General features: G+C 52.2%; 1 protein-coding gene across 6 annotated transcripts in view; it reads right to left on the bottom strand.

The window, feature by feature from the left end:
• CAPZB (capping actin protein of muscle Z-line subunit beta) overlaps window positions 1–8683 on the bottom strand; it is a 147691-nt gene extending 139008 nt beyond the window's left edge. For 2 of the 6 annotated variants that reach the window (XM_063631753.1, XM_063631752.1), the window contains exon 1: window positions 8534–8660. In XM_063631753.1, the coding sequence (XP_063487823.1) occupies window positions 8534–8536 (3 nt within the window). In that variant the 5' untranslated portion in view covers window positions 8537–8660. Of the gene's footprint in view, window positions 1–7285 lie in introns of all 6 variants that reach the window. The other 4 variants (XM_055262312.2, XM_055262310.2, XM_063631751.1 and 1 more) reach the window with 4 other exon arrangements.
• Between the last annotated feature and the right edge of the window lie 5139 nt (window positions 8684–13822).

Here is a 13822-nt window from a genome sequence, read left to right as displayed (position 1 = left end):
TTATAAAATAAGCATCCCCATGGGCCGGTGCCAGAAAGGCAGGAGAGGGGAATTCCATCAGCATGCACTCCTGAGTGTGGTGGACCTGGAACTCCATGGCAACTGCCATTAACTAGCTGGAGGCCCTTCAGCAAGTTACTACACCTCTCTGAGCTCCGGTTTCCTTATCTGCAAAATGAGGAAACAGACCTCACAGGGTTGGTGTTGAGAGAATTACAGATAATGACTGTGGGCATCCGGTAGATACTGGCAGAAGGAAGGGGCCACTCTGTGAGTGAACACTCAATACCAGCCTACAGACTGAAGGCATCCTTCATTTCATGGCATCCCCTAATGCCTGCGCCATGAGTGCACTCCTCAAGACCAAGAATGGACCCTGCTTAACCACACCCTAGCCCATCCTCTCTGCCTGAACAAGGTCTCAAATCTCAGGACAACCAGGGGTCCACACCACCCTGTGCCCAAAAGAGATTTCAGGATAGGAGGTGTCTGGAGGGTACACACTGAGGACACCACAACAGCTCACATCGGAAATTCTCAGCAGAGGAACTAACAGCCAAGCCTGGCCCCTGCTCTTTTGGAGTCTGAGTTCTTCAATGTCTTAGACTTTTCACACCAGAAGGATGTGGTGGATTACGGCTCCTCCTTCCAGTTTCTGAGCACAAAACTGCAATGCAGGGAGCCCACTCGTGTGAAACCAAAGACAGCCCATCAGGGTCAAAGCCTCATGACAGAGAAGTCTTCAGCAGCAACACTCTACCTGCCAATCACTGCTGCAACTGAGAAGGGAAAAGGGCACCGGTACCACTGGAAAATGCCACTGGCTCAATTCTAATTGGAAGCTCCAGCAGATAAGGTGCAATGCAAAAGCATCCTCTCATAACTTTTTTTGAAAGAAAGACGGGGTCTTACTATGTTGCCCAGGTTGGCCTTGAACTCCTGGGCCCAAGGGATCCTCCCACCTCAGCCTCCTGAGTAGCTGGGACCACTGACACACGCCACAGCACCTGGCTTACCTTTCCATTTTAAGTTAAAGTACTTCACTTGGTAAATACGATGCCTGAATCCGCTTATAGAGGGCTCTGAGACAGCAAGCCCAAACACTGTTAAATAAGATACCGAGCCTAACTCAGGAGGATCATGCTGAGTTCAGCACTAGAAGAGGAAGCTGCACAGAGCAGTTGACGCAGAGGGTGGAGAAGTGCGGGGTCTGAGCCGGTGGTAACAACTGCTTGCAACCTGCAATGTGGTAAGAGCTCTTGAGACCAGAAACCCTGGGCTGCTGTTTTCAGCAGTCTGGTGTTTAAACAGACTGAGCCCCTTAAGACCGCTCTCCTTGGGCAGGGGACTCTACCTCTTGGAGTCTCAGAAGAAGGAACTAGCACCTGCCTTCCAGGCTGGTTGGGAAGTTAAATGAAACACCATCTATCATCCATCCATGTTAATAGAATAACCACAATAATAAGGGATAACACTCCTACTGCACTTACAATGTGCCAGGCATCGTCTACATTTTCCACACATAAACTCAGTCCTCACAACCATCGATACGTGCCAGGTGAATGGCAACTACCAGGGTTGTTGCCTTACAAGACACAGGACTACACGACTGGAAACCTAACACTAGAAAGTTGTAGGCAAAGGCTCCTGTTCATAGTCATCCAGAGATGTCAGAAACGTGGGGTGACCACAGGAGAAAGCCCGGGAAAACGCAGGCAAGCGGCCTCCCTGCCTGTCTGATGCTGTGGACTTCCCCAGACTGGTTCTGCACTCGCTCCTGAGTCTTTCAGAACTTTGGACATACTTGCTTCCACCCGCTTCCTCCATTTAACCTTAAGACTCAGATGGCATATTCTACCTGACTGCTCAGTAGACATCCACAGAATGAATGACCCGATGGAAAAAATCACTAAAGGCAGCTTAGCGCAGTGCCAGGACTGCTGGGTGGGCCTCGGTTTCCTCACCTGCATAATAAGGATGACACGAGAATCTGCCTCGTAGGGCTGGCTGGAATATTAAAAAGTCATCAGTCAAAACTAGCTCCTGGCCAAGTACAGTGGCTCATGCCTGTAATCCCCAGCACTTTGGGAGGCCGAGGCAGGCAGATCATGAGGCCAGGCATTCGAGACCAGCCTGGCCAACATGGTGAAACCCCGTCTCTACTAAAAATACAAAAATTAGCTAGGCATGGTGGCACACACCTGTAGTCCCAGCTACTTGGGAGGCTGAGGCAGGAGAATTCCCTGAGTCTAGGAGATGGAGGTTGCAGGGAGTTGAGATCGTGCCACTGTACTCCAGCCTAGGTGACAGAGCGAGACTCTGTCTCAAACAAACAAACAAAAAAAACTAGCTTCTGTTATTCCTACAGCTGCCATGCAGAGCCTGCCACCCCACCATCTCCCTCAGCAGACTGGTGTCTCAGGCACCAGAACCTAATGCTGTGTGCATCAGGCTGAACTTGGTGCCACCTGCAGTCATGGAGTCACTGGCTGGATGGATCACTGGGCTACCCAGACTGAAATCCCCATTCAGTTGTTAATAGGATCTCAAGGCTTTGCAGACACCACTATCTAGGATTTAAACTGACCTGAAATAGCTGTGTGTCAATGATAAACTGTCCAATCAGAATGCCTACATGGGACAGCTCCGGGGCAGACCCCCTCAGCCCCAGAGATGGTAAATCATTCCGTCTCACTCTGCCTTTATCTCCTTCCACCATCCCTTCCTTTCCACACCCACAGCTGCACACTGGCCAGGACCCTCATAAGCTCACAAGCTGATGCTTGTGGAGGCCTCTCTCCCATCTCTTTCACCTCCCCAGGCCTCCTGCACGCACAGCCAGAGGACTCTTCCTAAAATACCACTGCTCTGCCAGTCTCCTTGAATTTCTACCTGCCCTGTCAGAAATTTCACTGGCTCCACACTGTCCCAGATCTAATGCAAACTCCTTAGCTTAGCAACTCAGGCAGTCCACAACTCACTCCTGAGACTGAGGCACCCCATGGACTCACATCTACTGCTTGTGTGACCACATCCCCTGACCTCTGCTTTTGTGCCAGTCCCCGTGACCATACCCCACCCGGTCCTCTCTGCCTAAGCACACTCTTCCCGGGCTTCATGCCCAGCCCCCAAGCCGAGCGCGGGCTGCAGTGGTCTGCAGGGCTGCATGGAGGAGGGGGAAATGCAAGCCAGGCCTGCAGGGATGGGCAGACCACAGCACCCATGGGTCCCTGGCTAAGTCTTTTCTAGTACTACTTCCTTCCTGCTGCACTTGGCTTTTTGGACGCATCTTGCCTCCCCCTCCCAGATTAGAGGACAGGGATGATAGCTTCTATTTGTGTCCCTTACTCTGTGGTATGCAGAATAAACTATAACAATCATAGCTACTGTGTGCCAAGCACTGGAGTAAGTACATTACAAATTTCACCCCTACTCCCCATCCCTATAAAATGTTATCCTCATGCTACGGACCAGGAAAACTGAGACCGAGGGAATTAGCCACGTCACTGACAGTCACACACCGAGTGGCAGACAGGACTCAAATCCAGATGTGCCCAATTGCAGAGACCATGTTCTGTGGAGCAGGCAGCCACCTCTCAGCTCTCACTCAGTGTTTATGTAGCTGGCGCTAAGTGCCAGGCAGCCAGTGCAAGGTGTGGGGTACTCGGAGGGAACCAACAGACAAGGTCCCTGCTCTCACAGAGCTCATATGCTCTGTCCCCAGCCCTGTCTCTCTTCTTCCAAGCCTGGAAGAGGGCAAGAACCCTCCAGTCACAGGGGTTCCATTGGCACAGACAAGAATTCGGGCCTGACATATAGCATGAGGCTCTGGCAACACATGGTGCCCAGCTCACAGCGAGCTTGTCTTTAGTGGAGAAAAGAGCCCCAGGCTCTATTAGGGAAGTTGTGTGTTCAAGGCACAACCCAGAGCCAAGCAAACTCCAAAGCAGCCATCAGCAGGCAGTACGGAGTGGAGAAAAACAGTTTGCTCTGGAGTCAGAAAACCCAATTCCTCCACTTAGTAGCTAGACAGGGACTAACCATACACCCCTTTGCACACTTTTGAAAAACGGTGATATTAACAACAGTTAATGTTTATACCATTATGTGCCAGATGCTACTGGATGCACTTGACAGATATTACTTAACCCTCATTACGACCTTATGCAGAGGTACTGTCATCCTAAAGCACTCTGGCTCCTAACTCTATTTTCTTGTACTATGCTGCCTCCAGCCTAAAGTTGAACCTACCTTGTCAGGCTGTGGTGAGGACCGTTCTAACAGAGTGCATAGCACATGGCTGGTGCTCCATAACCATTAAGCCTCTCTTTCCTTCCACTGAAACATGAATTGGTGAAAGCCTAGGACTGGAAATGGCATATGGCTCTAGCTGGTCCCAATATGGGCGATCTTACAGTTGCATCCCCTGGAATTCCACACCGCACCCTCACTGCTGGATCTGCTGCAAGGGGAAATGGGACAAGATCCTGTATTTACGGGGCCCTCTGCTCTCTGCTTCTGGAAAACACAGTGAGTGGGGTCCAGCACATGACTCAGGCTGACAGGGATCTGAATCCCAGGCCTGCTGCTTACATCAGTCACTCAACCTCTCAAGCTTCAGGTTCCTTGTGAGTAAAATGGGGGCTAGGCTATAACCTAAGTCATGTTTCTGGGTCACAGCAGATCCTCAGGTACCCCGGTTGGACAGGCTGGACTTCCATGGTACCGTAAGGTTTCATTTCGGGGCCCCAGAAAGCCTTGGCTGTGCAGAGGAGCGGACTGCGTGCACGTGCAATCCAATTCCACCCAATGGCAGACACAAGAGAAGACACACCCCAAAAGGCCTGGGAGTGGAGCCTGGCACAAGCCCCAGCTTTCTCTTCAGTTTCCTGCCATAGCTCATGCAGATGTGCCTGCAGTTACATTGAACAAGGCTCTTTCCCCCTTAAGCTTTAGGTAACAGTGACATGCGTACCCCTCAACAATGTGAGCCATGAGGGCAGAGATCCTTGTCTGTCTTGCATCCTCAGCACATAAGCAGCACAGAGTAGGCACTTAATACACAAAAAGCTGAATTAACATTATCCTGCAGCTTCAGGTACCCCACAACGTGCCTCAGTATTTGCCTAACAATAAGCATTTCCCAGCCTGGAGGGCAGGCTTCTACTGGGCGAGGAATCTGCCCTGCCACCATTTCCCTGTGGTCAGTCATATGTCCTGTTCCCCAATTCATGGAATGTAAAAGTATAGGACATCTGAGTTATAAATAGGGGTATCTGCTTTCAAAGGCTCGGCTTATCATTTCCTTAATCACAAGCCACTGATCACTGGCTACTTTTTATAAGCATGCCACCAAAAAGAGGCCAGGTGGGCTTAAATAAACAGGGCTGTACAGACAGACAAGAGGCATGTGAGTTGAACAATGTGTCTTATCCACACCAAGAGACATTAATGTCAACTATGTTGTTTCACCTTGTAACAATACCAAGTTCCCATCAGCTCCTACCAGGCAACACCATCTGTGAGCTGGAGCAGCAATTCCTGAGGGGGCCTCCCCAGTCCCCGTTCCTGGTAAAGCCTCACCATCATCATAACTAAGAATAATTCCCAAGTCAGAAACTGGAGCTGCGTAAGGAACAGTGCTCTGAAATTGTACAGCACTCAAACAGTGGTAAGATTATTACCTGCTAAAGGAATGCAAATAAATTCCATTTGCCTATGCATTTTAACTGGGAAGGAGAAACTCATGCCAACAAAAATCATGGAATTCATTCCAAAGTCAAACGCATTTTAGATTCTGAAGGCACTATTTCCCTCAATGGATAACAGAGATCTAGCTGTATTCTCTACCATCGAATCTACTGAAAATGAAAAACATGGTGATCTGAATTCATTTACCTACAATGCAACCTCACACCACTACTTCTGTCCTACCCTAACCATCTACACTGGCTTAATGGTCAGAGTATTCAAATAGGAGATAAACCTAACAATAAGCAGTCAGAAATTACAAGCCTAAGGGATACTAAGAACAAGTGACTGAGAGAATGAATATGAAATCCAAGCAGGTAAGTTCATGGACACAGGCACATCCCAAAGAGAACATTCCAACCAGTTTCTTCCAATGCCAGGTGCTGTTCTAGGCCCCACGGATACAGCTGTGGAAAACGCAAGACAAAAATCTCTGCCCTCCAAGAGCTCATTCTGGCCCATGCTAAATATGCCTGTACCACCATACAGCTATTTCACTATAAACATGATTTCCTATACAAAGGATCTGAAATACAATCCATGGGCAATAAATACTGCTCCTCCCCCCTTGCCATGTTTGAATATCCCATTTTATGTTTTTCAAACAGTGTCATTAAACCTTCTGACATATAAGCAGCTTGGTACAATGGGAAGAACGGTTTAGAGCCTGCCAGATGTGCTTCCACTGACCAAGGGTGGTTCCTCCACTGGCTGAGCAACACCCTGAATAAGTCACTCCACCTCCTGAGCCTCAGCTGCCTCATCTATAAAATGGGGACAGCCCCAGAAGGGCTTCGTGTGGATGAAACCAGCTTGTACAGGTGAAGCACACCACAGTGACTGGCAGACAGTTCCTCCACCCTTTCCAGCCTTTTCAGATGAGAGCCAAGTACAAGACTCCTGAGAAGCTTCAGGTGTATGTGCTCCTCCTGGGGGGACTGAGGCACTTTCCCATCAGCTGGTGAGAATCGCTGCTTCCTTCCTGCCTTATACTTTGTCCTGAGTGCGCACTCAGGAAACTTCAGCCCACTTTCAAAGTCCTCACCCAACACTGCCCTGGAGAAGTCGTTCTCCATCAAGGCCTGGGGCCAGGCCCACCTCCCCAAATAAGGAGTTTTCAGCCAAAGTTACTGGACTAATCCGAAGGCCTTAAAAGTGGCATTGCCCATGTTTTTAATCAGCATACAGGAAGGCATCAAAAGAAAGCTTAACCCATCTCAACTACTCACCCTCGTTCAGCAGCAACATCCCTTGACTAAACAAGGAACCATAGTCCTCAAAACACTTTGAGGCCCAAAGTCCACATCCAAACATGCTCCAAAAATCCCTTGACCCTGTCACAAGAAGTTCTCTGGCCCTTCCAACCTAAGTGCTAGGCCTGTCCTGCAGAAGGGTCAAGTGGCAGGAGAGCAGGTCTATCTGTGGGGGCCTATGTGAAACCCCAGGTTCCTCAAAAGTCTGGATAGCATCTGCCTTCTTTACCAAAACAAACACCACGAGCGGAGCCAGCACTCTCCCTAGGCGTTCTGCTTACCTGATCCGAGGGACTTCCATAATCAGCAGTTCCAACCCTTACAAGCTGACAGTTCAGAGGGAAGGGGAGACTGCGCCTCCTCGGGTGCATCGTGTCCAGGCCATATACTGGATCCAGGGCCTGGTGGCCTCCCAAGGCCATGGCCTCACAAGGGCGATTGTGCGTTCATCCTTGTCCTGTGGGCCACCCACCCTCGCCCCTCGGCTCCCACTCAGGCCCGGGCGCCGCGGACCCCGGCCTGCCCTGCAGAACGCTTCGCACGCACAGCACCCACGGCGGCGGCCCTCGAGAGGGGCCCGCAGAGCAGCGCGCTGCCTTCTGGGCACACCGATGCCCGCCCTTCCCTCGCTGGCTCCTAGGCGGCCTCCCTAGAAGGGGCAACTGAGAAGGCACAGCACCGGGACCACCCCATCCCTGATGGAGAGCTCCCCTCGCTTCCCGAAGGCTGCAAAGAAGGCGCGCCCCAGGAACAGGGAAGGGGACCCTGAGTCGTGCACTGGGCAAGGGGCAGGACCCTGGTGAGAGGATCAGGGCGGGGACCGAGCGTGGCAGACGCAGGTTACGCTAGGAGTGGCGAAAAGTCCAGGGAAGGGGATCATGGTGGGGAGGGGGCAGTGAGGTCCAGACGGGAGCCATGGGCGGAGGAGAGGAGGTCCAGATTTAAGATCACAGAGGGAAGAGGAGATTCAGGCTGAGGCCACGGAGAAGAGGGGAAGCAAACCTAGGCCGCTGCAGAAGGGGCTGACCGGGGTCCAGCCTGAGGCCATGGAGAAGGCAAGGGAGGAAGGGAGAGAAGGAGGCAGCGGCCTAGCCTGGGCCATGGCAGGGAGAAACGACGGCCTAGCCTGGGCGGGAGAGACGGGGGAAAGCAGACCTAGTCCTAGACCGGGGGAGGAAGGGGGCCCACGCCAGGGTCACCGAGGGGGTGCCTGGCTGGGGCCACTGTTCGGGAGTGAGGGTCTAGCCTGGGCTATGGGAGAGACCAGCCTAAACACAGAGGTGGTGAGTGGGACTCCAGCTTGCGCAAAGGGCGGGGGCTGGGAGCGTGGGCAGGGTCACTGCCACCCAAGTCGTCCGCGCCGGCGGCACCCTCCTGGGCGGGGAGGGACTGGGTCCACCCAGGGTTCGGGACCCCACCCCTCCCCCACCCCGGGAAGCCACCCGTCCCAGGCCAGGGATGGGCAGGGGGAGGGGGACGCGAGCTCCGGAGGGGCCCCCGGGCCGGGGAGGGGGCCGTGCGGCCTTTACCATGGTGGCGGCGGCGGCGGCGGTCCCGGTCCCGGCGTCAGTGGCTCTCCCCCCCGCAGCAGGGCCCGGCGCTTCCACTTCCCCGGGTGCCCAGGAGTGAACATCCGGGTCAGCACCCCCCTCCCCCCGCGCCAGGCCGCCGCCACCTTCCTTCCACGCCCCGGCCCGGCCCGGGCCCGCCCCCCACGCCGCCAGCTCGCGGCCAATGAGCGTGCGGGGCTGCGGCGATCTCCAAGTATGGAGAGCGGCGCGGGAGGCGGGCGCCGACGGGGTGCGGGGGCGGGGCCTGAGCGGCGGGGCGGGGCGCGTCGCGGCTGCCGGGGGTCCCAGGCACTGGGAGCGGGCCGGGGCCGGAAAGGTCTCCGTGGTGTCTGAGGCCCAGTCCCCGACTCTGGGCCTGCGGCGGCGAGGGAATCGCGCACCACAGTCCCCGCGGGCGGGGATGCGGAAGGCACCGGGGCTGGGAGGGGACCGGCCCTCTGCGCCCCACCCCGTGCACGCGCTCACTCCTGCGGCGCACCCGGAACTGCCGCCGAGCGCGGACCGGCCCGGCCAAGCCCAACCCAGCACCGGGGGAGCGCGCCGGGAGCGGGGCCGGAGCCCAGCGCTGCCGCTCGCTACGCGGGATCTGGAGCGCCGCGCTGCACCTGAGCCCAGGCACGAATTGAGGAGCCTCGGGCTGACGCCATTTATTCAGCACCTACTATGTACCAGGACTTGTTTAGGCACCGGAAGATAACAGATGAATAAGATATAAAGATCCCTGCTGGTATAGCTGCAGACAGAATAGCTGTGAGGGTGACACAGGTAAAGATTAGAAAATTAAGTTCAACAGGTCGGCCGCGGTGGCTCACGCCTGTAATCCCAGCACTTTGGAAGGTCGAGGCGGGCCAAGGTCAAGAGATCGAGACCATCCTGGCCAACGTGATGAAACCCCGTTTCTACTAAAAATACAAAAATTAGCTGGGCGTGGTGGTTCGCTCCTATAGTCCCAGCTACTCGGGAGGCTGAGGCAGGAGAATCGTTTGAACCCCGGGGGCAGAGGTTGCAGTGAGCCAAGATCGCGCCACTGCACCCCAGCCTGGCGACAGAGCAAGACTGTCTCAAAAAAAGAAAAAATTAAGTTCAACAAATGCCGGCTGTTATGAGTACTGTTGGATGTGCTACAGAGAACCATTCCATTAGCCCAGAAGGGCTTCCTCGCTCCACAGTGACTCAAGTTTCTGTCTCCCAATCTCTCTCTCTCTCTCAATCAAATATTTGTTGAGCTTAGTCTAGGTAGCAGGAGACCTGGATTGCTAACAATATCTGCCTCCGTGGCCTGTTTGCTTTGGTTAAATCAAATTAGGCGATCTGTGAGGGGATGGTAAACTGCACAGGTGACAGGAATTGTTTCCCTGAGCCAGGCCCTGTCCTCAGGGAGCTCATAGACAAGTAAAAGCTTTCACAGGCAGCCACTGGCAGAAAAAGCATACGGGGTAAGTCTCGCAAGACTGGTATTGGATGAGTATTACAGAAATTCAAAGAAGAGAATGGCACACGCAGTAGATATTTATTGAGCATCTGCTATGTGCCAAGCACTGTGCTAGGCTCTGGAAATACAGCAATGAGCGAAACAACCCACGTTGTTGTGGAGCTTGAGTGTTGTCAGGGAGACAGTCGGCCACCAGGCAAATACAGTGTCCAAAGCCAGGCACAGTGGCTCACGCCTGTAATCTCTGCACTTTGGGAGGCCGAGGTGGGCAATCGCTTGAAGTCAGGAGTTCCAGATCAGCCTGGCCAACATGGCGAAACCCCGTGTCTACTAAAAATAGAAGTTAGCCGAGGCCGGGAGCAGTGGCTCACGCCCGTAATCCCAGCACTTTGGGAGGCCTAGGTGGGCGGATCACGGGGTCAGGAGATCGAGAGCATTCTGGCTAACACGGTGAAACCCCCGTCTCTACTAAAAATAATAAAATTAGCCGGGCGCGATGGCGGGCACCTGTAGTCCCAGCTACTCGGGAGGCTGAGGCAGGAGAATGGCGTGAACCCGGGAGGCGGAGCTTGCAGTGAGCCGAGATCGCACCACTGCACTCCAGCCTGGGCGACAGAGCGAGACTTCGTCTCAAAAATAAAATAGTAATAATAATACAGTGTCGGGTAGTGATTAGAGATAATGAGAAAAATTCAAGCAAACAAATAGGTAGGCAGGCAAGGCCTAACTTAGCAATATTTGATCATATAGCTGAAGGGAAGGAGGGAGCAAGCCATGTGGATAGCAGAGGCACAAGGAGCAGCAGGGTAAAAACCCTGAAGGTGACAGTGCTGGATCAGCACTGGTGTGTTTTCAAGGGACAGACAGGAGGCCAGTGTGGCTAGCCTAGGTCGAGCAGGAGCTGAAGGGCAGAGCAATGACAAGATCAGACCTAGGCTTTAAGAGGATCATGAGGCTGCTGTGTTCTGAATGGACTGTAGGGGGACTAGGGCCTTAGCCATTTCTATATTGAGGACATTTATTTATTTAAAAAGCACTGATATGGCGCATCCTATGTGATGAACACTGTTAAGTACCTTACAGATAATAAACCATTTAATCCTCATGACAGAAGCCTGAAAAGTTCAGGAGCTTGCCCAAGGTCACACAGCAGAGAGATGAAGCTGGCTTAGACCAGGGTAGTAGCATTGGAGAGGGCAAGAAGTAGATAGTATTCTAGGTATTTCCTGATGTATTGGTGGTAGGCATGAGAAGAAAGGAATCAAGGATGATGCTAAGATTTTTTTTTTCGTATTTAAAGACTTTTTCTTTTGTTTTTTTTTTTTGTTGTTTTGTTTTGAGACAGTGTCTCAGTTCTGTTGCACGAACTGGAGTGCAGTGGCGCAATCATAGCTCACTACAGCCTCAACACCCCCGGGCTCAAGAGATCCTCCCACCTCAGCCCCGCCCCGAGTAGCTGGGACTACAGGCGTGCATCACTGTGCCCGGCTAATTTTTTTGTAGAGACTGAGTCACACTGTATTACCCAGGCTGGTCTCGAACTCCTGGGCTTAAGTAGTCCTCCCACCTCAGCCTCCTAAAGTGCTGGGATTACAGGCATGAGCCACTGCACCCGGCCAAGACTTTGTTTTTTAGAGCAGTTTTAGTTTCACAAGAAAATTGAAAGTACAGAGATAATCCACATATACCCCCCTGCCCCACATGTGCAGAGCCTCCCTGAATTGTCCCCATTCCGCACTAGAGTGGTACTTCTGTTGCAATTAATTAACCTGCATTCATACATCATGATCACCCAATAGTTTACATTAGGGTTCACTCTGTTATACAATCTGTGGGTTTGGACAAGTGGATAATTACATCTAGCCACCGTTAGAACCATCATACGGAATATTTTCACTGCCCTAAAAATCCCCTGTGTTCCACCTCTTCATCCCCCTTCCCCCAGCTCCTGGCAACCACTGATCTTTTTACTCCATAGTTTGGCCTGATGCTAAGATTTTTGGCTTAACACTGGAAGGATTTACCATTTATTGATCTGGGGAAGACTGTAGGAGGAGCAGGGTTTTTCTGAGGGGAGGGTTGTGGATAAGAGGGAGCAAGTTATGTTTGAGATGCCTATTAGAGATTTTGTTTGTTTTTGAGATGGAGTCTCACTCCAGGCTGGAGTGCAGTGGTGCCATCTCAGCTCACTGCAGCCTCTGTCTCCTGGATTCGAGCAATTCTCCCACCTCAGCCTCCCAAGGAGCTGGGACTACAGGCGTGTGCCACCACGCCTGGCTTTTTGAATTTTTAGCAGAGACAGGGTTTCACCATGTTGGCCAGGCTGGTCTTGAACTCCTGACCTCAAATTATCTGCCTGCCTTGGCCTCCCAAAGTTCTGGGATTACAGATGTGAGCCACCGCGCCCAGCCTCCTACTGGAGATTTTTTTTTTTTTTTTTTTTGAGACGGAGTCTGGCTCTGTCGCCCAGGCTGGAGTGCAGTGGCACAATCTCAGCTCACTGCAAGCTCCACCTCCTGGGTTCACACCATTCTTCTGCCTCAGCCTCCCGAGTAGCTGGGACTACAGATGCCCGCCACTATACCTGGCTAATTTTTTTTGTATTTTTAGTAGAGACGGGGTTTCACCGTGTTAGCCAAGATGGTCTTGATCTCCTGACCTCATGATTCGCGCACCTCGGCCTCCCAAAGTGGTGGGATTACAGGCATGAGCCACGGCGACTGGCCCCTCCTACTGGAGATTTAAATGGAGATGTCAGGTGGGCGTGGTGGCTCACACCTGTAATTCTAGCACTTTGGGGAGGTGGGTGGATCACCTGAGGTCAGGAGTTCGAAACCAGCCTGGCCAACATGGTGAAACCCTGTCTCTACTAAAAATACCAACATTAGATGGGCATGGTGGCACATGCCTATAATCCCAGCTACTCAGGAGGCTGAGGCAGGAGAATTGCTTGAACCCAGAGGTGGAGAATGCAGTGGGCAGAGATTGTGCCACTGCACTCCAGGCTGGGTAACAGAGTGATACTCCATCTCAAAAAATAAAAATAAATAAATGGAGATATCAAATAAGTAATTAGATATGGAAGTCTGGAGTTGGGGGAAGAAGTCAGAGCTGTGATAAACTTATGAGAACTGTCAGCTAGTAAATGGCATTTAAAGATATTTGAAAGCACAGACATCTTGGTGAACTCACTTCGTGGGTGAATGTAGAGAGAAGAGGTCATGAAGATAAAGAGGAACCAGCAGGAAGACTGAGAAGGAATGACCCGCGAGGCAGGAATGGGACCAAGAAAAGGTGGTGTCCTTCTTGGATACCAAGGGATGGAGGCCAAGCATGAAGGAAAGTTCATTCATTGGACAGGTCACTCCACAGATTGGCTGCCCATTGCTCAGATCCCGCCCCTAGATCCATCAGCTATTGCTATGAGCATGGAGACACATGGCATTAAACATGGTCATCTACAAGGGGTTGTGAATTGGTAGGCAGGCACCATAAATTTTGTTTGTTTTAACATTTTTTGGCCAGGCATGGTAGCTCACACCTGTAATCCCAGCACTTTGGAAGCCTAGGTGGGAGTATTGCTTAAACCCAGGAGTTCGAGACCAGCCTAGGTGACAAAGTGAGACCCCGTCTCTATAAAAAAGTCAAATAATTAGGCATGGTGGCACATGCCACTGGTCGCAGCTACACAGGAGGCTGAGGCAGGAAGGTTCCTTCAGCCTAGGAGATTTAGGCTGCAGTGAGCCGTGATTGCGCCACTGCATTCCAACGTGCACAACAGAGTGAGACCCTCATATCCAAATAAATAAATAATA

The sequence above is a fragment of the Symphalangus syndactylus genome, chromosome 22 (assembly GCF_028878055.3).
Source record: "Symphalangus syndactylus isolate Jambi chromosome 22, NHGRI_mSymSyn1-v2.1_pri, whole genome shotgun sequence".
NCBI lineage: Eukaryota > Metazoa > Chordata > Mammalia > Primates > Hylobatidae > Symphalangus > Symphalangus syndactylus.
This window is presented reverse-complemented; position numbering and strand designations above follow the sequence as displayed.